The 23,830-nt window shown below is 39.9% G+C and overlaps 1 protein-coding gene across 3 annotated transcripts; it reads right to left on the bottom strand.

The window, feature by feature from the left end:
- Positions 1-558: 558 nt before the first annotated feature.
- On the bottom strand, positions 559-22,165 carry NAPEPLD (N-acyl phosphatidylethanolamine phospholipase D). Of its 3 annotated transcripts, none has more exons than XM_027896505.1 (5): positions 21,929-22,165; positions 10,565-10,874; positions 4,044-4,690; positions 2,925-3,039; positions 559-1,664 (listed from the first exon to the last, which is right to left on the bottom strand). In XM_027896505.1, the coding sequence occupies exons 1-5, from the start codon at positions 22,144-22,146 to the stop codon at positions 1,536-1,538; spliced, it is 1,419 nt and encodes a 472-aa protein (XP_027752306.1). In that variant the 5' UTR covers positions 22,147-22,165; the 3' UTR covers positions 559-1,535. The 3 variants fall into 3 exon arrangements, with proteins under 3 accessions (XP_027752306.1, XP_027752308.1, XP_027752307.1); XM_027896507.1 differs by having other exon boundaries at positions 21,686-21,930; XM_027896506.1 differs by lacking the exon at positions 21,929-22,165 and adding an exon at positions 21,131-21,151.
- Positions 22,166-23,830: the final 1,665 nt, after the last annotated feature.

The raw sequence follows: 23,830 nt of genomic DNA, 5'->3' as shown, positions 1-23,830 counted from the left end.
CTCAATAGAGACTGCATCTGAAATACCCTCCCAAAATCAAAACTGAACAACAGAGTAGTTTTAAACTCCTTTTTGAACAAATTCTGATGAATACATCAACATAACTCTAGAATTACCTTTTCAAATAAAGAAATCTTCATGTTTATCAAAGTTGAAACCCAGCAAAGAAAATAAGCTGCTTTTTCTTACATGTAAGTGTAATCTCTATTCCAGAACCCCTCTCAGTTTGAACTTGGACTAACTCCTCTTTGCCTCCTTGTGCTGTTCTTTGTTGATATGAAGATCTATAAGAGTTAAAATATTTATATTGGGAAGTCCTAAAAGAGATAACTGTCTAGAGCTAAAAGATTACTTCAGGTTGTTCATAGCATGAAATCTCATTAGCTGGTTTTAATTAGTTGCCAGAAGTTCATGTTTTTAAATAATGTCTTTTTTAAAAATTGTATTTATCATATGAAAATAAAATGTAATGCACAGCAAGAGAAAAAAACCCACCCAACCAAAAACATAGACCACAGACCAAAACAAATCATAAACAAAAAACAATTTGCCAATGAATTATGGAGGAGAATAACAACCCTTTTTATTGGCAACAATAGGCTTTAATTTTTGTAAATTAGCGTGGCAATTTGATACAGATACATTTAGCCAAGTTTTATAATACTGAACAATGTTGTAATCTCTCATTCAACTTTAAAATTATAGGGAAGCTCTAAGAAAAAATACCACAGCCCTTGCTTCAGACTCAACACTTAAAAATAAAAAACAAAACCAACTTAGAAAAAGGCTGAGTCAACACAAAGACAAGCGCCGTTAAGGGGTTGTTCCATTTCGTGTGCTGCATTTGACACATTCAGACCTAACTTAAAACATCGACAAAACAATGAAAGTGTGCAGAGAACTCTGGCCAGCAGTTAGTTTTACACATCCATGGTGCAATATTAAATTATCTCTCTCTTTAAAAGGCACATTTCTTTGATCACTGTAAAATTCAGGTTTTGTGGTTCATCAATAAATGAAAATGAAGAAGCACTCAGTAAAACAATTGTACTGTGCTTGTGCTTTACAACACAGCTGTAATGGAAGACTCCACCCCACAAAACCTACAGTGAAGCTTTCAAGGTACAGGGCAGAACCTGAAGACTAACAAGATGACAGTCTAACAATGATTAATTCAAGTCAGCCATTAATCCTAAGAATATGTCCTGTGCTGAGATTATTATTGCTGCTGCAGGTAAGATGAAGAGTGTAAAAATAAAACTTTTTATCAGTGGTGTACATCAGAGTTGAAACTGCAAGTTAATCCCAGACAACACCTTTTATATTAACCACTTTTAGATGACCTCTCAAAATTTATAAACAATATAACTAGTAAAATTCGTCACGAAATTGGTATGCAAGTTTTAGTTCTAAAACTTGGCACCTAAAAATCCAATTCAATCTAAAAAATGCACTGTGTAAATACATAATATTAGTATTTGTACTGTTAATTGCTAGTTCAGATCAAACTGGGCTTACAAGGAACTGCTATGGTTTCAGTTTTCAAACGTCTCATTTGTGCCCAGGTCCCGTGATTCTCCGTGGTTTAAGAGGAAGAAGTCATCTTTTTTCAAGCCGTATCTTTCAAGAGCTTCATTCAGTTTAACCGGAGGATCCAAGTAATACTGGAAAAAATGAGATTAATATCAGGGAAAAGATCCCACTGCAACATTTTGGGGGTGGGGGGGTGGTGGTGGGAATCACTGCTCTAAAAAATGGGGGGAGGAGGAGGATATTTGTTAAAACGTTTGGGTTCATTTTAAGTTTTTAAATGCTAAGAATGCTGATTTACAGCTGCAGAGCAAGTAACAAGGCACAGCCTGTCCTCCACAATTCGGTCGCCTTCACTGCATTAACAGATCCCTTCGGGGGAAGCGCTGTCCGGCCAGCAGCTGGCGCTTTCTTTCGCTCAGTAAACCCAAGCTGTCAGCGGTCCTGTCTGAACTCAAGTTACCGCGCTGTATTTGCCACATTTCAGAAAAGGCACCACCAGGGACAAATCACCTACTTTTTGCGCTTCTAAATACACAGTAACATTTGTACCGTGGGCACTAGTGACACAGTTTATTGAAAACACTGTGGACAGGAAAGGTTCTGTCCAAGCATCCTGGCTCTGTTCCCTGCCTGGGAACTCTTTGCTCTGCCAGGGAGGAGGTGCACAAGGAACTGGAAGGGACAGAACATACAACATATCAGGTGATCACAGTATCAGGAATGAATTAGAAGATAAAGTGGTGCAACTGATACAAAGGACAATGCTGAAAACCAGCTACCAGACAGTATCAAAGCAGATGTAGATACTTCCCATTCGCTGCATTTTTAGTTGCTGCGAAAGTACCTAGGTAACCTTATTAGAACTGGGACTTAAGGGGGAGGAGGAGGGAATAAAAAAAAAAAATAAAAAAAAATCAGCAACTCAGAGTAACTCATTTTTTTCATATCCTTGCTGATATTTAACTCTGAATGAACTACTAAAAATACTATTCAATTTATTTACTAGACAGGTATGATTAATAAATAGTGTACCGACCTACAGGCATGCAGTTCTTACTATCTCCAAGTGATGCACTGCTGAGTTTGCTTTTATTACTGCATATGTGTCACCACCTATTATGTTCCTCAGCTTTTGGATATCAGAAATCCTCCACATTTGTTTCAACAACTCTGTACTTTCTTAACTGTGGAAATATTTTATGTAATTAGTTAAGAAAAGCTAAGCATTATTTTGAACAGCAGTACATGGAGTAACAACTTGTCACTCATACAAAGGCCACATTTTAAGTTTACATTTACAGATATGTAGGTTCAACTGCACAAGCAAAGCTGCACTAATGACCGGTGTAGTACTTGAAAATCTGAACTCATGTAACAGTGTTGCAATTTACCTCATTTGCTAAAGCAAAGGTCCCCCAGTGAATTGCTACAGACTTCTTTGCTTGAACATCAATATGGATTCTTACTGCTTCTTCAGGATCCACGTGCTGGTATTTCATAAACCACCTACCAAAACAGAAAGTAACATTTTTTCGTGTCACCTAATCCAGTGCAAGATTTCTTCTTTACTTTCATTTGGTAAGTTACAAAGAGGAAAAAATGAAATATATATAGTCACCTAATCAAAAAAATCATGAGCATGTACACCTGAACAACATACAGAACACTCAAAACTAAGGAACTAACATATACCAACATGCCCCTGAAACAGTACTTCACGTATTGCACTCCCCTTTTCAAAGGGTTTTTTCTTACCCATATTTTCAACAGTATAAGGACATATTACTGGAGCCTTGAGGCATTAACGCCAAAAATTTAAATCCATCCCTGAGAAAACTTCATGCTAGCAGCGCACACCAAGCAGTGTGTGCTTCAGAAACAGCTCAAGAGAATGGTGATAAAGCAGAAGGGAGAACCTGGCAATTCTTGAAAGATACCAGATTTTTACCTTTTTATTCAGTCCTATCTTCCTTCCATACACACTTCCCTTCCAGCATTATAAGAGTGTTATCATCTAGATAAACCACCATAAGTAGGATAGGGATGCCTAAACAAACAGATTTTTCACACACTATAACTGAGTCATCTTTATCTCCAGATAATTTGCAAAACCAGCATAAATCCTGAAGCAAGAGAAAAATGCGGCAAATGGGATGCATCTGAACGGGCTGGATTAAACTATGCTGTTTCAGAAAAAAAAATAAAAAAAAAATCACAGAGTAATTCCAGATTTTTACTCAACATTTTTCATGGAAGAAAGACTGCCGATTCATCCTGGCTGTGCTTAACACTGAAGGAAAAACTTTCCAAAAACATCTCACATACACAGACAGGCATCCCGGAAATTTCAGTTCCATCTTCTAATTGCCTGCTTTTTTTCCTTCTTTTGCCTCTATATTCAATTGTATATTCTTAATAAAGTACACCTACATTTTTAACTTCTGGATGCATTTTTTGCCATCAGTATATCGAGTCATTTATGTATTTTGATCAAACTTTGATTTTCGTACCTTGGCTCATAAGCTCCAATGGGGATGGCTGCAAGATCGAAAGGTCCAAACCTTTTACCTATCTGTTCAAAAGCTAAACAATATCCAGTATCTCCTGCAAAGAAAAACCTATTCCAAGGACCCAAGACAGACCAGCTGCCCCAGAGAACCTTGTTATCATCTCTCACAGTCCTTTTGCACCAGTGCTGCGAAGGGGTGAAGACAAAAGTCACGGCGTCGTGCCCAGGGACGCAGTTCTCTTCCCACCAGTCCAGTTCGATGACATTCTCACAGCCACATCTCTGCATCCACTGCAGGAGCCCCAGCGGCACAAACCAGCGCAGCTCACTCCCAAAGCGTTCGTTCAGGCTCGTCACGGTGTTGTAGTCCAAGTGATCGTAGTGGGTGTGGCTGATCAACACCGCATCTATTTTGGGGAGCTGCGCCACCGTGCACGGGGGCCTTCGGAAGCGCTTGGGACCCACCAGCTGGCTGGGGGATGCTCGCTGGCTGAAGATTGGGTCAGTAAGAAGTACAAGTTCGTCCATTTCCACCATAACTGTGGCATGTCCCAGCCACGTGACTCGCATACCAGCTCCTGTCTTCCCAGCAAGCTCTGGCTTTTGAACAAAGTAAGGTTCCAACACTGGAAGCTCTTTATCGAGTTCCTAGCAAGAAAGAACACAATATGCGTGAGAAATTTCAGACTGTGCTTGGCCATGGAACAAAAACTGCATACAAGGCACAAATCAATACGGTCAAGACTTGTACTTTGATTATGTTTTTATGCAATCAGAGAACTGCAGCACAAAATAGAGGCCTTTTTAATGGCCATTTCCCCAGCTACTGCCTCCTAATTTAATTTTAGTTTTTTGCAACATTTGCGCTTCTCTGTTGAGAGAGACCTACTGACAGAGTCCAAGAACACTGCAGTGAAAGCACTGCAAGGCACTAACAGCACCCCAAAAAGGGCTTTGCAATTGGTTGGCCTTCCCTGACCTGAAAAAGAATATACATATATATATACACACAATTACTTAACAAATGCTGAAGTTTAGCTGGTGCAACTAAATGATGCATCCTCCAAGTCCTAGCACAAATAAGTCACAGATGAAAGAGGATGCCACATTTCCAACAGCACTCCACAAAAGCTCTGTTAGCCTTTATCAGACCCTCTCTCTCTCCCCATTAGCAGCACGTGGAGGTTAAGCTCACCTGCCTAATGTCACCTTTTACAATTCTGTCTTCCCATGCTGCCAGTAATTCAATGAACATCCATAAAACATGAAATCATTTTTAAGGAAAACCTTTAGGTACTTGGCTATGCTTCTTCTGATGTTTTATGGAAGACTTTAAGGTAATTAAAGTTTAATTATTACTGAATAAGTCACTATACTGATATCCCTGCATGTTCAGGACGCAGCCCCATGACTGACTTGAAATCAACCTAAATCCATTCTCCTGTGTAACATTCTCCCCTCTTGTTCCAGCATGAACAATTATGCAGTCTCCACTCAAGTCTGACAGGTCAGAGAACTGATCTGGATGAACACTAATGTAGAGGAGAAAAATACACAGCTTTCATCTCAGTTGGCTCAAATCTGACTCCATGTGTAGCCTCAAGTTGGCACACAGGAGGCCATGGCTGTACATTACCTATGGAAACCCATCGCCCAACCACCACTCATTCTCTCATCCTCAACTGGAATTACTCTCTTCACTGCAGCTTGGTTGAGATGTTTATGCAGAAGTTTTATGTGCAATAACAATAGTTTTCCTATTAAAACCCCTAAAGAGTCTTCTCAGAGTTCCTGATCATCTCCAGCTGGCCCACAATGTGGCTAAGGCTCTCCTCCCAAACAGTTCTGCACTCCTCATGTTGCTTTAGAAGAATGTTTGTGTGTTAGGCAGCTTCTACAGACTCCTGATATTCCCTGGTAATCACAAATGTCCCAGCACCTCTGGTTCCTAGTCAAGTTCTCCCTGCAATGGTTGCTGTTCTTATTCTCTCAGCCTAGCACAGATTAGCACTATCAGTGAATTTAGAGCTGACCCTGTGCTCTGTAAAAAGTTCAGCTGATGCTGTGACAGTTCAGGACTCCAGGAGTTGCCTTGCTAAAACAGTCCTGACAGCTTCAGGGGAGTTACTTTCTCCACAATATTTTATTGATTTGGAAGGCATATGTTGGGAAAAACAAAGCACACACATCTCCATCCCCCTGCAGTTCTACTGTAAATAATAAAATATTCATGAAATTGCTTTTTCTGAGAGCTAATGGACAAGACATGTCTCCTGAAAAAGTTTCATTACTGTCTACATGAATGAGAAATAAATAGCCTTCTATAAAGCTGAATATAAGGTTAGTACAATACAACCACTAAATCGTACAAGAAAAGTTGGGGACTTAGACCGAGATAAATGGCCGCTTCTCCAAGAAAGAAGAATCACTTTCTTATCTCTAATTCATTCTCAGCACATGGGAACAACACTGGCCACAGAAATCTGAACTGCAGAGAGTGTTACATTGTGAAAATTCAATTTAAAAAAAAAAAAAAAGGTCGAAGATGTACAAAACTAACATAATACTCTAAAATGGAAGTTCAGAGAAATGAACAAATTACACATGGTTAAGCCAACAAATCAGATTATATCAAAGAAATTAAACTCAGATGCGGAATTTAGTAATCAATTGTCATAATGCAATTCAGGTCAGTAAGTACATTTTTTATGGAAAATATTCTTTTTATGTAGCAGGTTTTACAGTTAGACTATTTTCTGAGAACTAAATTAATTCACCTAATTTTTGCTGACATTTGATACAAATTAGTTTTTAAAATTAGAATCATGGAATATTAATAAACAATACTAAATGGATGAAGAACTGGCCAACTAGCAGATGTGAACAGTTAGTCCTTAACTGGGACTCAAACATATTGTACTAGTTTTGACTGGGATAAAGTTAATTTTCTTCCCAGTATCTCCTATGGTGCTATGTTTGGGATTTGTGCTTAAAGCAGTGTTGAGAGCAGACTGATGTTTTACTATTGCTGAACTGTGCTTACACAGCAGCAAAGCCAGTTGACTGGCAGTGCACAAGAATCTGGGAAGGGACACAGCTGGGACAACTGACCCCAGCTCAGACAGAGATTCCAGACCATAGGACACTGCACTCAGCAATAAAATCTGGGGGAAGAAGGAGTAGGGGGGGACATTCAGACTGGTGGCATTTGTCTTCCCAACTAACTGTTACATGGGACACAGTCCTGCTTTCCTGGGCTGGCTGAACACCTGCCTGCCCATGGGAAGTGAATGAATTTCTTACTTGGCTTGTACATGCAGTACAACCTATTAAACTGTTTTTAACTCAACCCACAAGTTCTTTCATTTTTCCCTTCCAGTTCCTCTGGGGTGCAAGTGGTGTGGGGGGTATAAGTGAGCAGCTGACTGGGGCTTGGCTGCCTTCTGGAGTAAAACCACAACACCCCTGCACTATTCACTACCTGCTGGGGTAGGCACCCAAAACACCTCTACACTATTAATAAAGGCTTTACAGGAATGTCACTAGGATTGACGCTATTAAGTATTTCAAATGGTTCATTAAGGGCAGAACTAATCGCTACCAAAGGTGTTTATAAAGGTCACACAGACAGGAAGATTGATAAATAGAGAGGAACACTGTTCAAATGACTGCTCTGGGCCTACTCATGAAATTCTGTGAACAAAAGTTTAAGACAAACCAAGAACACAAAGGCAGTGTAACTCGCAGATCTCATATAGAGCTTGTGCTTTCCAGGTCTCTGATCCAAATCAATTATTTCCCAGAGGATGAGATCAGAAATCAGGCAGGTTGTTGAGCTATTGTAGTAAACCACATCAGGAAATAGCCAAAAAAAATTAATTTTCAGTGCATGGGGTTTGTGTTTGGGGTTTTTTGGGGGTTTTTGTGGTATTTTACAAAAGTGCACCAAAATCACCATTTAAAGCAATAAGGACTCATTACTCAACTCATAAGATTTCATATCAAAACATAAGTCCTATTATCAGTATACCTCATGAAATTATTAAAACTTACACAACAAAACAGCATAACAAATAAAATATAGAATCTTAGGGAACTTTTAACCTGCTGCCGTACACTTTGTTCCATGTTAGACTAACCAGAAACATATCAGTAGCAGAAGAATTATAACAGATCTTTGAAACATGGCATTAATGTCAAATCAGCTGCCGACAGAAGCAAAAGGTGCTTAATACTGTCTTATCTTCATCACTGAAGTAATACAGAAACTCTTCCTGCTGTGTCCCTTCCCCCCTCCCACGTTCTTCTTTCCTTCCTAATGCAAAGCAAGAAGAAACACATGACAGGCTTTGGTAAGACTAGCTGATTAGCTTAGGATTTTTGGTGCTTAGTGCATACTGGAATACCACGGGATTTTTGCAGAAATGAGAACAATCTAAATTGTTGATCCAACAACTAATAATTAAAGATCCTCCAATAGCACTGAACAAAGTTATTAATAAAGCCTGTAATGAAAACACAAGAAGTCTGTGCATTCTGGATAATGATATAGGCTTGTTGTGAAGGCATGATTATAATACATATAGCTTTTCCACAGTGAAGAACAATAATACATCCTGGATAATATGATTTATTTTTTTTTTACATATGTAAAGTACTTGGTACAGATAAACTGAACCTGCACAGCATAGGAGGATATCACTAGGCACACTCAGTGTGGAAACTGAAGCAGGAGTCTGCTCGAAGGACATACTGTCTAGCAGTGCTCAATAAAATACGAAGCTCTTAGTTTGAATTTTAAACAAGCTCAGATGTGCTCTACAGGCTGATTTAGATAGGGAACAAAACTGGTTGGAACAAGCATCAAAATGGCTGAGGACTCCAGAAGTGCATTTCATTGATCCCTATCAAGATTTTCTTATTTCTGATTTACTTCACTGAGCTCCTGAATAATTGCAGGGACTTAATTAAAAAATGCCATATGCAAACAATAAAATTTGTCCAAAATTAATCTCAGCTGAGTCAGAGAGACAGCTTTTCAACTGGTGGTTTGCAGATTTCTTTGTGATCATCCTTTACTATAGGGACAAACTGTAAATTGAAGGGGAGTGCTGCAGTTCTCCACTGCCATCAGGGTGCTGTGTGTCCTGCACTCCACAGTCAGTAACTAACCAGGTTTCTGCTGGCACTGGGAAGATGCAAAGCCTTGTACACATATCAAATAGGGCAGAGGTCAAAGCACCTGAAAATGTTAAGGTGTGAATTCTATGCAAATGTGGCCAGCACACACTAAAAAGCTGTACACACTAAGGCAACTGCTCTCACCATTACAAGGTGCAGATCATCAAATCTTAAAAAAGAAAAATGGCTGAAGGGATCCCAAGACCGAAACAGGTTTGCTGTGCTTGTTTCTGAAGTAAATTCTTTGTTGTTATTATTATTATTATAGAACAATTACAGCTAAGATTATTTCTTCCTTAATATGTTCTGTGCCACATATCCTTAAAGACATCCCCAAACCTCTGACCATCATGTGCTAATGAGTAACACGCCTTTTCTGTCCATAAAACTGATTGAATTCCTTCCTTCACAGGTAATTCACATTAGATAAAATTGAAAGCTCTTTACTAAATACTGACTGAGATTTATAGCCTACGCATACCTTCTTAAAAGCATTATTAACATCTGCCTGCTCACAAATGCTGTCCCTGGTTGTGCACCTTTCAGCACAGCTTTTCTGAAGTGCAGTCAACACATCAGAAATACACTGAGAAGTAATCCTGTCAAAACTGTAGTCATCTTCATACTTCCTGTGGCCACAAAGAGAACCATGGCTTTCCAGTATCCACTACTCTTCGTGGAAAAGAAGCTTCTCTCAAAGGTTGCTTCTCCTGTCTCTTTCTTTATACACAATATCTGACAAAAGCAACACACCAAGATCAAATAATGGTGCTTCACAGTAAACCATCTTTAGGTGTTTCAGTACAAATATCTCCTAAGGTTAGTTTTAACATATGCAATTTTTTCTTCTGGTGTACTAAAACAGAAAAAAACATCGATTTGCCAATACTTCCATAGGTAAGTGACAGCAACTCTTTATTAAATTTTCAGGAAAAAGGTGTAATGTACGTATGAAATGGCAGTCTAAAATAAAAAGGCAAAACTTTCAAAATTAGATATGCCACAGCTATTTCATGCAACAAGAATTATGTTACTATTATGCTTCCTAAGGCTACACCTATTAGAAAGGAAAGGGTGTAACTATGGTTTATGACTGAGCTAGGAGGCCATTTTTGTTGGTTTTAGAAATATAAACTGAGCTGGATAAATCAAAGGCAGTGGAACTAACAGAAAGGAGACAAAAATTAAAGAAAAAATAATGAAGTGATAATAAAATCAGAAAAGTAAAACTTATCTCCAAAAGATGCCTAATGAGGATTGGTTAGAAACTGTCCTATTTTATTGATTAGAGCAGAGGTAAAAGCAGCCTAAATCATGAAAAGAAAACACGCAAGTATTTACCTCTGAGCCTGGCACATTGCTGTTATTTTTTTCCATGAGGGACCATTTCAAAACATTTGGCAAGGTTGGCGATTTCCACGTTGGCCACGGGTTGGCAAATCTCCCATCTTTGCCTCTCTTTGATTTAGTTACATCCTCTTCCAATCTGTAGTCCAGCCTAAAGCTTTTCCTGAAGGTCTTGGAAGAATCACTGCCCCCGGAACCACGACCCGAGTTCTGACGCTTCTTCACTGCTTCTTTAGGGTACTGGTTACAAGCAGTTGAAGGCTGCTCTTCATCTGTGTTCTTATCCATATCTTTTTCAGAAGAACTAAAACAAATTTTTAATTAATCAGTATTTTCTTGGACTAGCATCAACATTCATAAGACTGAATATTCTCACACACATCAGAAACAAGCCTCTCGTTTTATGATCCACTGTGTTTTTTTTTAATCACCAAAATATGCCTTTAAAACAGTCGCTATTACACAGCAGCCTTCACAAACATGCTGTGGCAAGCAGACATGAGATCTCTTTGTAGTTCAGGCTGAATTTTACTCCCTGGAATGCACAGCTTCAGATACTAACACTATTATCTACCAACTGCAAAAGGGAGGGGGAAGGGTTCCTTAATTTACATTTTGGAAGAATAGTAATTCCTACTGAAACTTATGACATTCAGTGCCTGATGTAATATGATCCTGCAAATCTGTCCAAGAGACACTGGAACTATACAGTGCCTTGGGATTTGCCAATATAGTGGTTTTATTCTGTAGTAAGAGCAGCAGCCTCATGTAGCATTACCAACACTTTCTTTATACTGACAAGAGGCACATACATGCAGGAGAGTCAGAACACAAAAGATATTTGGTACTATTTCCTATTTTGCCCAGAACAAAGGAAAAGCTTATTGGAATAAAGGTAAATGTAACAATTTCAAATACAATTCTGATACATGTTTAACTGAACTCACTGGTGAAAGGCCACAGGAAATTGAAACATCTCAAATCATGGTTGCAATGCTTACTCTTAATTCCTTCATGAAATATAAAAAAGTAAGAAAATAACCGAGAAAAGTTTATTTTTATGTAGTCACAATTCTGGCACATTTCTTAAAAAACTGTGAACTTGGTAGTCAGAATCTCATATTCCAAACTGCATTTAAGTGTTGCAGAGTTTAGGAAGATAATCTCATTGTATCCAAGGTAGAAAAACCAAATATCCATATCTTATTTTAAAAGTTGCTGAAGCAATTCAGCTGAAGCTAAATGCTTCAATTTCTCTATTTACTTTCAACTGAAATATTGAAAGTAAATACACTGCTCTGACAGCTTTAAAAAACAAACAAACAAACAAAAACCCACAAACCCCAACCAAACAAAACAATAAAAACAGAAAAATAAAACCAAAAAACAGTTGCTGTTTTAAAGAGTGCACAGCTTTCCAGTACCTACAAACTCTACCTGGTAAAAACTAGAAGATGAGCAGTAGTGAATAGACAGAAAGATTTACAGCTGCGGGGCAGGAATAATTTTTAATAAGAAATTGCGAATTTTGTCCTGTGGAAAACTCTCCTATCTACCATTTCACTAACTCAGATACTCCAACTGCAGCTGTATACTCAGAAACACTGGGCTGATATATCAAAGCCAGTCCACTCAAACAACGCTGTCAGAGAACAGAATTGAACCCACAGTTTTCTTAGGAATCACATAACTCACTGTACCCCCCACAAGCTCATAATTACAGGGAAAATGAAATATATTGTTCACTACAGCCTTGCAGCTAAAATATTACACACATGTAAGAAGTGTTACCGAATTGAACCCAAATGCATTTACTGGTGATGCGCCAACTTCAAATGCAGAGCCTGTTCCTGCTATTTCAGCAGCAACCGGTTACTAAACACTATGTACAGTATCAGTTGCAAAGATAAGACAATTGATAAATATTGTGAAATTTTCTTAATAACATTACCATTATTTTACCATACAGCAGAGATACAATATTAACACATCAAAATTCACTTCTCATAAAGAAGTATCAACAACATTCAAAAAACACTGCTGATAGAATTTTTGATACTCCTGCTCATAATCTTGCTTTATGTAATTGCTTTGTACTCCAGTTTCCCTGTAGTTTTACTGAAACTACTCCATTTATGTATTTTCTATATAGCATTAAGATATCACATCAGCATCATATTTTAAATGCACCTGTTTATAGTTCTGGGCTTTTTTTCCTCTATTCCACTAAACATTTACTGGAATCAGCCCTCAGTGAAACTGACCCTCAATACCATTTATAAATGCTATTAAAAAGAATCAGTGCCACAAAAAGGCAGACAGAATACTCCCAAAAATTCTAATGGATATTTTAACTATTACTTTAACTAAAGAGGGTTGGGTTTGGGTATTTTGTTTGGCATTCCTCAAAGAGCATTCTCAATGCCAAGTCAGCTTATTAATTTAGCAAAGCACACAGACAGAGCATAAAACATCCACTCTTCCATAAAGCATCATGAAAACAAATCACAGAAGTTTAATCATATAGGTACTTAATTCCAGGAAATTCATCTGTTAACATCTCAGATGTCTGATTTTTTAAATATATATAACTACTGTAATTATTGTTGCTACAAGACATTTTATATTAGAGACCGGAGTGCCTAAGGTTTTATTTTTAAGCTTCTGTTTATCTATTCATTTATCTCTAAAATAGGTGAATTCTACTTCTGCTTGAATTTTCATATAAACCTTTGATCTTATTCTGAAAGTATAAACCTCTAGGGGAAGCAGGGATCAACTATGCTGATTAAACAAAGACAATGCCAAAGCATTTAAGGCACTGCAGGTATCTATGTGTCTGCCAACATATTTTCCACATGATGCACATACATTACTTTCATTAGTATTCCATAAGCCACTCAAGGGATAAAAGACCTCAGTGCTCACAGAATACTTTAAAACTTTTACATGCATAAGAAAGGGACACAATTACAAACAATTAACTCAAAGTATTCCTGATGAACTGTAGATTCCTTTGAAGCATCAATCTTGCCAGTTCACTTCTGTTTAGTTTAAACTGGTAAAATATATCCTAGAATATTCATGACATATAGTAAAAGAAATCTAAGTTTTCTTATTAAAAAAAAAAAAAAAAAGGTAGATGATAATTTCTTGAAAGCCAGAAGTCATTAGTTTAAAATAAAACTTAACCAACTATAAGTCCAAGGAGATTCTTACACTTCTGCAAAAAGAAGCCTCTACAGATAAGGAGATCTGGTAGGTATATTTTAAATATTAGAAAACACCCAATCAGAACTTAGTTTTCTGCCAGCTTTCCTAAATTCTCCTCCGCCCAAAAAATAATAGTTTAGCACTTGAGAAACTACTTCAAGGACTTAAATGGCAGCAAAAATTATGAGCTATTGAAACATCAAAATCAAATTGGAATAGAATCGTGTTCACTTGGGAGGGACAGAGGGAAGAGGTCACATCCTTGGCGAAAATTTATAGTTACACAAAGTTCTAGAAGAAATCTTCTATTTTCCATACTTTTAAAAGGAAAGAAAAACTCTTGTGCTACTTAAAAGCATTAAACTGCTTTTCTAACAAATAGAGCCCATCCTTCAGGATGAGGTGACTTACCCCCAACCAAGGGCAAGTGGATTGACACCATCTGTAAGAGGGGCTCAGGTAAGATGCAAGGCCACCACCCTCTCTGTGCTCAGAGACTCTTTGCTCTGTCAACTGAATTCAGAAAAGAAAATGGACCAAGACATACAAACTCCTAAAGGAGACCATTAGTCAGGCCAAATCCACGAGGCCAGGAGGTTTTCTAGACGCGGAGAAGAGCACCACTGGCTGATGAATAGGACGAAGCCCAACATGAATCAAAAGGCAGAGCTCACATAACTGGTTTTCCAGCACCAAGCACTAAGGCACCCCTAGTAACCCACAAAGCAAGAGAGAAGTTGTAGACCAGGCAGGACATGGCGTGGAAAACCCATGTCTCATGCCCCACTAAACCACCTTACACCTGTAAACAGGATATAGCGCTTAGGACAACAGGTTTGGGGTAAAATGTTTATTTCAATGTTTCTGAAATAACTGACATAACTGAAAACTTGGATACAAATAATTTGGCCCTGAGCCTTCTGTTTATTTAGAAAAGTAATAAAAATTTAACCAAACATTTTAATTCTTTCCATTCCACGGAAAGTTGGAAACAGGACACAATAACATTACAAGAAGCACTCTACCATTGAAATTTTTCTTTTTAAATGGTCTTTTGAAACAGAGCAGAGCTTCAAGCCAAATTACTTGAACTTTATTTGAATACAAAATGCATTGGCATAAAATCTATTGTGTTTTCACCTTCTCCATCCAGTCTCCTCTAACATCTGCTACTCCATAAAGGAAATGGATGTAGTTTCCCCAATTCACTATACAGCCAAGCACAGACAAGCTACTAAGCATGAAGTCTGCCAAAACAGATTTATCATTCTTTTCTACACAGAAATGTGGTCCTTATTTAACAAATCCATAAGCCAGAAAGTCAAACAGTTACTATGAAGCTCTGATTTACTGGAATCCAACAACATCCCCAAAACTTTACAACTGCCTTGCAGACATTTCATAGCTTTGCAAATGTCTTTATTTTTTTGCCACTTTTGAAGCAAAAGGCTTGGTTCATTTTTAATCATTGTCTTTCTGTGTAGACCACATCCAGAATTGGGCTGCACTACACATCACCTAGAGGAGACAGCACACAATTCCCAGCAAACTCACACCACTGTAGCCTTACCAACACAAGACTTTCTGCAAGCCATATACAGCTACACAACTCAGAAATTTTCTTTCAATACACATGTTTTTACTAACTGCAAAAAACCCATGCATTTTGGCTTGAAACAAAAAAAATATTTCAGCTTAAAGGAAAGCTATTTGCAAACACTAGGGAGCATGTAAGTAATTGGCTCCAGCAAGCTCTACTATCAAATGACTGCCAGCTAAGTTTTGGCTGAGCTTTTATTTTTCCTTCAGGTCTGAAATTGGCTGCTTTAATTAATGAACAGTTTGAGACTGGAAAATTCTGAATGCATTTAAACTTTCATTGTGCAGTACTTCGGGCTGTTCCATCATACCATCGCAGATTTTGCAAAGCAAGAAGCTGAGCCTTCTGCAAACTGTACACAGCTACACACACCTTGGAAGTTTGCTTTTACTATGCATTTTTATGGCTGCAGCAGCAGTTGCCCCAGCAATTATTCCAGCTGCTCTTGGTCTTAGGATTTCACACAAATAAGCTCTCAAGCTTGCAACGAGCTGATCTGTAAATATTTTTATTATTTCAAATTTCACATTAAAAATCCCTAGCAAGAATAAGCATTGCCAAAAATTTCATTCAATAGATCTGAAAGTATCCTGAGTCTACAGTGACCTTGTGTGCTGTTAAAGAAAGAATAACAGTGTTGATAACAAAAAAAGAATAGCTCTCTCCATAAACAGCCTTAAGAATTAGAATGAATCTTTCTTAATAATTCTTATCTAGTTTTGAGGATCAACAGTAAAACAAAGTAAAGTTTTATTTAGCCATCAGGGAGGAAAAAAAAATCAGTTACAAAAAAACCCAAATGTGAAGCATCCACCCATGATCATCTGCTGTTAGGCTTATTCTTACAGCAGCTGTAGTACTTAAGCAGCCACTACCGTGAGCCAATCCATTTCTGCCCTCATTACTTCCCCAGACTTGCCAAAACAAACTCTTTTGTCCACACAGTGAATTTATTTAAGAAACTAATCTAGCTGATAGTCACTTCTTACCTTACCATCCCTTGAGAAGCACTTAATTTTCACTGTGCAACCATGCAAGTGTTTACATCAACAAACTGGCTTGGACAGGGAAGGGTGAGAACAAGTATATACTGTTGTAAACAAAAACTACTTATGCCAGTGCTGGTATTAAAAAACTAAATAATAAATACTCTTCATTTATACTCTCCAGTGTAGCTCAGTTACATACACCACCAAGTGAGGTTCAACAATTCCACCTACCCTTAATGTGTTTCATTTTCCATCTATTTCCTATCCAAGGTTTCATTCACATTTAGTGCTGATACTGCTGAGAGTCTCTGACTGCCTCCTCAGACAGTAAAGTTTCACATTATGACCGAGCAAATTCAACAGCTACCTTCCACCCACGAGGCAGCCCACTCCCGTTACTGCACATTCCACCCCTGCTTTGCTGGCATTCATTAGGGCAACCAAACCAACAGAAAGTTATCCATGCCTATCAGCTACACCCTTACACGCCTCTGGATACAAATGCAAATAGGCTTTAGAGTCAGGCCCATCAGTAGTCCCTGGAGCCAGTTATTTCTCAACCCTGGTTTAAATCTGACCGGCTACAGGCATTGTATGGACTGCATAAAGATGACTCTTCCTGGATTTGGGACAATACATAACTATCTTCCCTTTGCTTCCAGGTGCCCCAGCTGATTGTCCCTGCCCAATACGATCATTTTGAAGTCCCTAAATGTGTTTATGAACTGTATTTAATATGACAGAAGTTTTCTGTTACATGCATATCCTGTCTAGGTTATGATCCCTGATATGACAGTAGCTGTCCATAGGGGACACACAGTTTAACAGAGATGACAGATCTAGGAGCCAATTTCTTTAGCAATACAGGCCTATTAAAATATGTTATTTTCCTCTTTACCCTCATCTTTTACTGCAGTCTTGAATAAAAGAACCCAGAAGCTGGCATGTGGCCACCACACTTAAAAGAGCAGCCTAGACTATCATTAAGCACAAGAGCAGTGTAATTCCAAGCTACTGCTGAAGCAGTCATCGAAGGGAAGGCAGAGTCAAATTTCCCTACACCAGAAGGGAAATTGCTTTCCTTTGCTCTCCCTAAACAACTAATTTCATATGACTACTTAATGTACAGGGAAGAATGCTGAAAGCACAAGGGCTAGAATGAAAGTTTTCTTACCTGCTCTGCAGGACTCAGGCTGACACACATAGAGAAGCAAGGCTTGTGCATTACAGCTGTGTGATGGTGTGCAAGACAATAGATCAGAAATCAAACACAGACAATTTTTAAATCAGTGGTAAAATAAGTGAGGATGGCACGTGCACACAGCTGCCCAGGTAAGCCAGGATTCCAACAGTAACTATAATCTCTATGGATGACTCTCCACTCTTATACAGAACTTATGCTTTTCCGTAAGAGCAAACGTGAAACTTGTACCAGCCCAGCTACGGGACCAGTCCCCAGCTAAGGTGTTCTGGCACCAGCTCTACTCCTGTAACTATTTATGCAAATGAGTAGCTCATTAGCTTCAACTGGTTTACTGATTACTACATTACTACAGTTAATGACACAGGCACACCTTGCCAGGATGGGGCTTACTGTTAGAAAAAGCTGCCAAACTTTCAACTTGAGCATTTAAAAACACACTTTAGCCCCTTCTGTGTGATAACAGCCTATGCATCTTGGGTTTGGTACTTTAAGTTACTATGCCCTTGAAGCTGTTAGCACAGGTTTTTCTTAACTAAAATGAAGTTTTTAAAATATTACAAGCTCACACTCCATCCTCAGGGTAAAGGTTTTCCATCTAACATCTTAATGTCAGTTAGATATGACTAAAAGCAAGTACTATTACATGTAATGAAATTAAGGCTCCACTTGAACATGCAATGGGATAAAACTGATTTCCTTTGTAGCATGTGGCTGGTGTAAGAACTGTTTCCGTGAAAGTGCACAGAAATCATGTTAAGACTTTGATCCATAGGATCTACATGGCAAAGTAGGATCTTAAGTTCATTTATCATCAACTCTGCAACTTTTATGTCTGCGACTGTGTAATTGTTATCTCCACCTCATTTACTAAGCCTTTTAATTTTCTTTCTCCTTTTCTCTCCATGCCAGGAAGGAACAAACTCCTATGCAAACTTCCTCTAGACTCACACCAAGAATAATCCTTTAAAACCTTATAAAACCTCAGTAGTCCAGGAAGTGCAGCAACACCCAAGCACTAAACTCAATTTTATTTTCAAGTTAATAGACAGTCTTACAATTTTGTTTATATTCATTTAAATGCTTGTCTATTTGATTCTGTCTTTTCAGTTCAAAGCCCAAGCACATAAGGCCCAATGTAATTTCTCTGCAACATGAAAATACTTTCCTAAATTCTTTCTAAATTTCAGCATAAACTCTACTTTTACTTGTCCCAGCAACATTCTCTCTCCCTCTGTCTGTGTATGTATGTAGAAGCACCTCCTGGATATATGGATTTTACAGAACTATTTATGACATTTGAACTCAAATTTATTGAAATCCAAACAAATAACTTCCACATCAACTAAGATAAGGAAATTATAAATTTTTCTTTGTGGAAATATATGCTATTCTTGAATGCAACTGTTCAAAGACCATCTGTCACATGAGTTAAGCCAAAAGGTCATCAGCCTTTCCAAATAATAGAAGTTTTGAATATCCAAAACTTCATACTGGAAAGCCAGAAAACACATAGCACCATTATAGTTCTTCAACTGAAACACACCCAATAAAGAAGAAATTCCAAGCAACAGTACACCAGACATAGCAAAGCATCAGTACTCAAGGAAACTGGAAATGTCACAATATCCTAATGTTTTTCACTACACTTTTTCCATATAAAGAGCCTTCAACTCCACCCCCACAACTCTGGATTACAATGTCTCCTCATGTACAGTAAATGAAACACAAAGAGCTTTGGTTGTTAGTCAACAACAAAAGTGTTAATACGAGAAGTTGTTTCATTTGTTGGTTCCTTCTTTTTTTTTTTTTTACCCTTATGGCAGAGTCAAGGCATAGTTCCAACACAAATGTGAGCCATTTACTAATTTTCAAGGCACCATCCTAAATAGGTAGGTGTTTTAAGGAGACAAAGTGTTTCATGTAAACACAACTGCATAGACACACATAAACAACTTGTTATTGCCGTAATATCGTTACTGGAAACAGCTGAACCTCACTGAAACCTCCCCTCGTAAACCAGTCCACAGCACGGGAGATTTCTGCCTTAGCAACTGACCTATTTCCAAATATTTTTAGCAATAAAACCTGAAATTTTATCATAAGCCTTACTCACCAGACAGTAGCACTACCAGCTCCAACCTCGGTAACAGGTCTTACAGAAGCAACTCTTGATACAAATTTTTACCACCTGATTTTTCACTCACACATCTTCTTACCAAACCTTGTTTTCTGCAGTAGGAACACAATGGCAGCAGTGTTGTGTCCCTTGGCAATGCCCATTCTCTTTCCTGAACAGCTTTGTAAGGTTTATCTGCTTGGGCACAGTTGTTGGCTATTCAAACCCCAACCATCCCTTTCTTGTACAGCTGCTAAACACCAACAGGTTACATGAAAAGAGCACATAATATATACCTTCCTTCCTAGATTTTTTAAGAATATTCAAACCAAGTGCAACATCTGGTTTACAGAAAATTCTATGTTACCCAAATCTGCATTTAGACACAAGATGATTGAGTGATTTTCCGTCTTACTGGCTCTGAGAATATTAGAAGTAGGATTCTGATTAGCTAGCCAACACACAGCAAGCCACAAAGTTAAAGCAATTGACTGGAAAATAATGCAAGTGAAATCAGTAAAAGATTTGTAGGTGACAAGAAGTGAAACTAATTTCATAGCAGGTGAAAGGACTCTAATTAATACGGCAGCATTTCTGTTTTTCTCGTCACAGACAAAATAATTGCCTTCCTATTTGCTGAAAAAAAAAAACTTAAAAGCTATTTCTGAATGAAGAACTAGCCGGTTTTGTTCAATCTTGAGCTTATAAAGGCTGAGGAAATAGTAGATTTTTCCTGAGTTTTTCTTCAAATCTACTTACTTAATGCAAGTGAAGAAAATAATAACAATAATGGTTGCTTCCTCTTAAAAAGGTTGCACTTCTCTTTTGATTTGGGCCAAGCTGAAGTCAAATTAACTGTGTTACATTTCAACTGTTTCACTGTCATTCCTTACTTCCTCCTCTCCTGAACCCATCCTCTTCCATCACAACAACTGAATCAAGACAGGGCTTTCCAATCTCCAGGCATTAAAAATTGCTATTACTTTCTATAATAGGCATTTCACTTTCAGATAATTTGGGCCATTTTTTAAAGCAACTGTTGCAATAATTCTTGACTTAAGAAGAAAAATAAATCTTATTCTTGTCTTTCCCAAAATCTTACCTACAAAATGAATCCTACTTTCCTACTTTCTTAACTGCTACTGTAAAATTAAAAACCACATCACTCTTTTCAAGGGTCTTTTGCCAGAAAACAAAAGTGATTTTCCTGTCACTATCTTTAATTTTGATGCTACTTTAGTTGGTGCAGTTTGAAAATGAACGAAAAAATATTTAAGTATAAATAGTACTTTCCTTTAAAACTGAAGATTTGCTTCATAATCGCCATTTAGCAAATTAATCATAATCGTGACTAGAAGAACCATTTCTGCGTAAGTCCAGTATGAACTTCACTGCCTGCCTTCAAGACGTTCAACAAACGCTTTCCCCAAAGCCTTACTAGAGATAATTGACGATCATTGAGATTATTCGACTGCACTAATTACATTAAACGACTTCGTTAATATCTTCCACTTCGCACTGTGCAATGCGAACCCTGTTTCCCCCTCTCTCCCCCCACCCCCGCCCTTGCGATAAACATCTGTCCGTGTCTCCTCTCCAAATGAAAACATCTCCACTGAACCGCCGATACCATGAAGCGATTTTGGTAAGCGATTATATAACTTGTTTCCTTCCGAGCGCTGCCGCAGCATGTGTTACTATCAGTTGACGGGAACCGAAGCCTCGCCGCTGGGAGGTGGGGGGCGAACGCACCACTTTTTCTTCCAAGGTTTCGCTCGCCCGTGCGAAAGGATGAGGGGTCTGTGCCCAGGCAGGGCGGCGAGGCAGGGGCTGGGCAGGGTACACGCCAAGCTCCGGGGCCGCCGGGATCGGGCTGTGCCGCAGCTCTCCGGCCGGGAGCGGGGCTCGCCGGCCCCGCGCACCCACCCACCAACTTTTGCGGCTCTGCCCCGCTCCTCCCGCAGCCACTCAGCCCGATCCCGCCCACACTCACCGGCGGGACCCCGGTACCGTGTGTGTGTCTGGCGAGCCCCTCTGCCGCGCTCAGAGCAGGTGCTCCGCTCCTCCCAGCGCCCGCCGGGCTCTGACGGCGGCAGGTCGGGCACTGGCTCCTCTCCGGACGGGCACGGGGCGGGAGGCGCCGCTCGGCTCGGTCCGGTGTCTCCCTGCCCACAGCAAGGCGCGGGGGCAACGACCCCCGCCCCCGGAGCGCTGCTGCCGCTGGAGCGCCGCTCACCTGCTCGGCTGCCGCTGCTGCCCCTGAGGAGTCTCGTCCCCCTTCTCCTCCTCCTCCTCCTCCTCCATGGTGCCGCTCCACCCCTTGCACGGCGGCGGCTCCGCGGCCCTCCAGCAGGAGCTGCTGAACGGCTGCGGCGTCCCACCTGACCAGCCCGCCACCGACGGCAGAGCGGCGAGCTGCAGGGACCAGCTCCACAGCGCCCTGCGCCTCACCATGGCGGGCAGAGCTGCACGGCGCCCGGCCCCTCACCATGGCGGGCAGGAGGTGCAGGGCGCCCGGCCCCTCACGGTGGCGGGCAGAGGCTTCACACAGCCCGGCCCCTCGCGGGGAGAGGCGCCGCGCCTGGGCTCGGCCCGGCAGTGCCTTCGCAAGATGGCGGCGGGGGGGGCCGGCGCTGGGGTGTCCCGCAGCCACGGCGGGATAGTGTGAGGGCTGCCGGCTCGTCCCGCCGCTGCAGGGCGGGCTACTCGTCGGCACCGGGAAAGGGAAGCGTTCCGGTGTGCTCCTGGCCGGCTCCGGTGCTTGGTAAACGCTGCCCGCAGTCCCGTTCAGTAGGACGAGTATGCTGCGGTGAAGTTTCCTGCTCTCAGTTTCCTCAGCAAGCCGGGGCAGGGCCCTCACCCCGGAGGGTACCGACACCCACGGGAGGTGCCGTGTACGGGCGAGGCCATCCTCCCGCAGAGCCGTCCAAGTCTCAGGGTCCTGTATCCCCAATTTCCCCACGTTAGGAAAGTACAAAATTCATGGCCAAGTCACTTCATGTGCTGGGTCATATAATCATCCCCTTCACCCCCTCTCTGTGCCTATGAGGAGTTCACAGGCAGTTCCACATGATCGGCCGAGCAGTGAGGCATTTTGGGGCACCCAACACAGAGAAAGAAATAAACCCAGAAATAAATATGTATTTTTAAAATCTTTCCTTACCTCCTTAAGCACATTGGAAAGCAAAAGAACAAAGCTACGCGGGTGTGATATGAAACCACCACCTCTCCCCCCCACACACATATGCAGCAGTAATATGAAATCTAAGACTATCTGGAGCTCTGATAACACGCTTATGTACATTTAACTAAAAGCTCATGAAAGGATGAATTATGAAGATTTCTTCATGATTCAAAAAAAATTGATGAAGAAATCTTAATGTTTAGAGGCCAAAGCTTTCATGGTAGGTCTTGGAAGACTAGAAATGTGACCCTTAGTTGTTCTGATTAGTCTGTCATTCTCTTAGTTTCCTTAAGGTAAAAGAAAAATAATAACTAAGTTATCTTGTTTTGTACAAGTTATCTGTCATCTCTGCTGTGTACATACCAGTACAAATATGTACTGTTTTTTTATGGTCAGGCAGATTTGCTGGCATTTAGCAGTGGAAGTTGCTGACTTATTTCTTACTTTAGATCCTTCTCATCTGACATTTCCTGATCATTTCATCTCCTATCACTATGTCTAATGTTAGGCTGGCCTTGTAGTAGCAATGACTTTCACTCAAAATTATTAAACACAAATCTATATTGATTAAAGTTATTTCTACTGTTACTTTATTGAATGTAAGATCTAACTCATCATGAGTTAGATGATAAAGCTGTTCTGATCAATGACCATTCACATTAATAGTTAGTGCCTATGTATAGAAATCTGTGTAAACCACTAGGTAAGTGTTCCAGGCTGGGAGTAACTGATTGTCAAAGGTAGCAGATTTGGGAGGCTCATCCTGCACTTCAGCTGAGTATCTTCTGGTAGGCAGCTCTGCCTCCACCTGTTGTGTGGAAGTAGTTTGTGTATCAGCAGTGCTGCAGAAACCAAAGTTCAGGAGGCTCTGCTTCTGTTTTGTCTGTACTACAAATAGAGATGTCAACACTTGGAGGCCATAAGGAAAAACACCTGGTGTCTGTGCAGCATGCA

The sequence above is a fragment of the Empidonax traillii genome, unplaced genomic scaffold (genome assembly GCF_003031625.1).
Source record: "Empidonax traillii isolate 1590-97213 ecotype Southwest subspecies unplaced genomic scaffold, ASM303162v1 scaffold501:size454599, whole genome shotgun sequence".
In the NCBI taxonomy this organism is placed as follows: domain Eukaryota; kingdom Metazoa; phylum Chordata; class Aves; order Passeriformes; family Tyrannidae; genus Empidonax; species Empidonax traillii.
The sequence above is the reverse complement of the archived record's forward strand: the minus strand, read 5'-3'. Positions and strand labels throughout refer to the sequence as shown.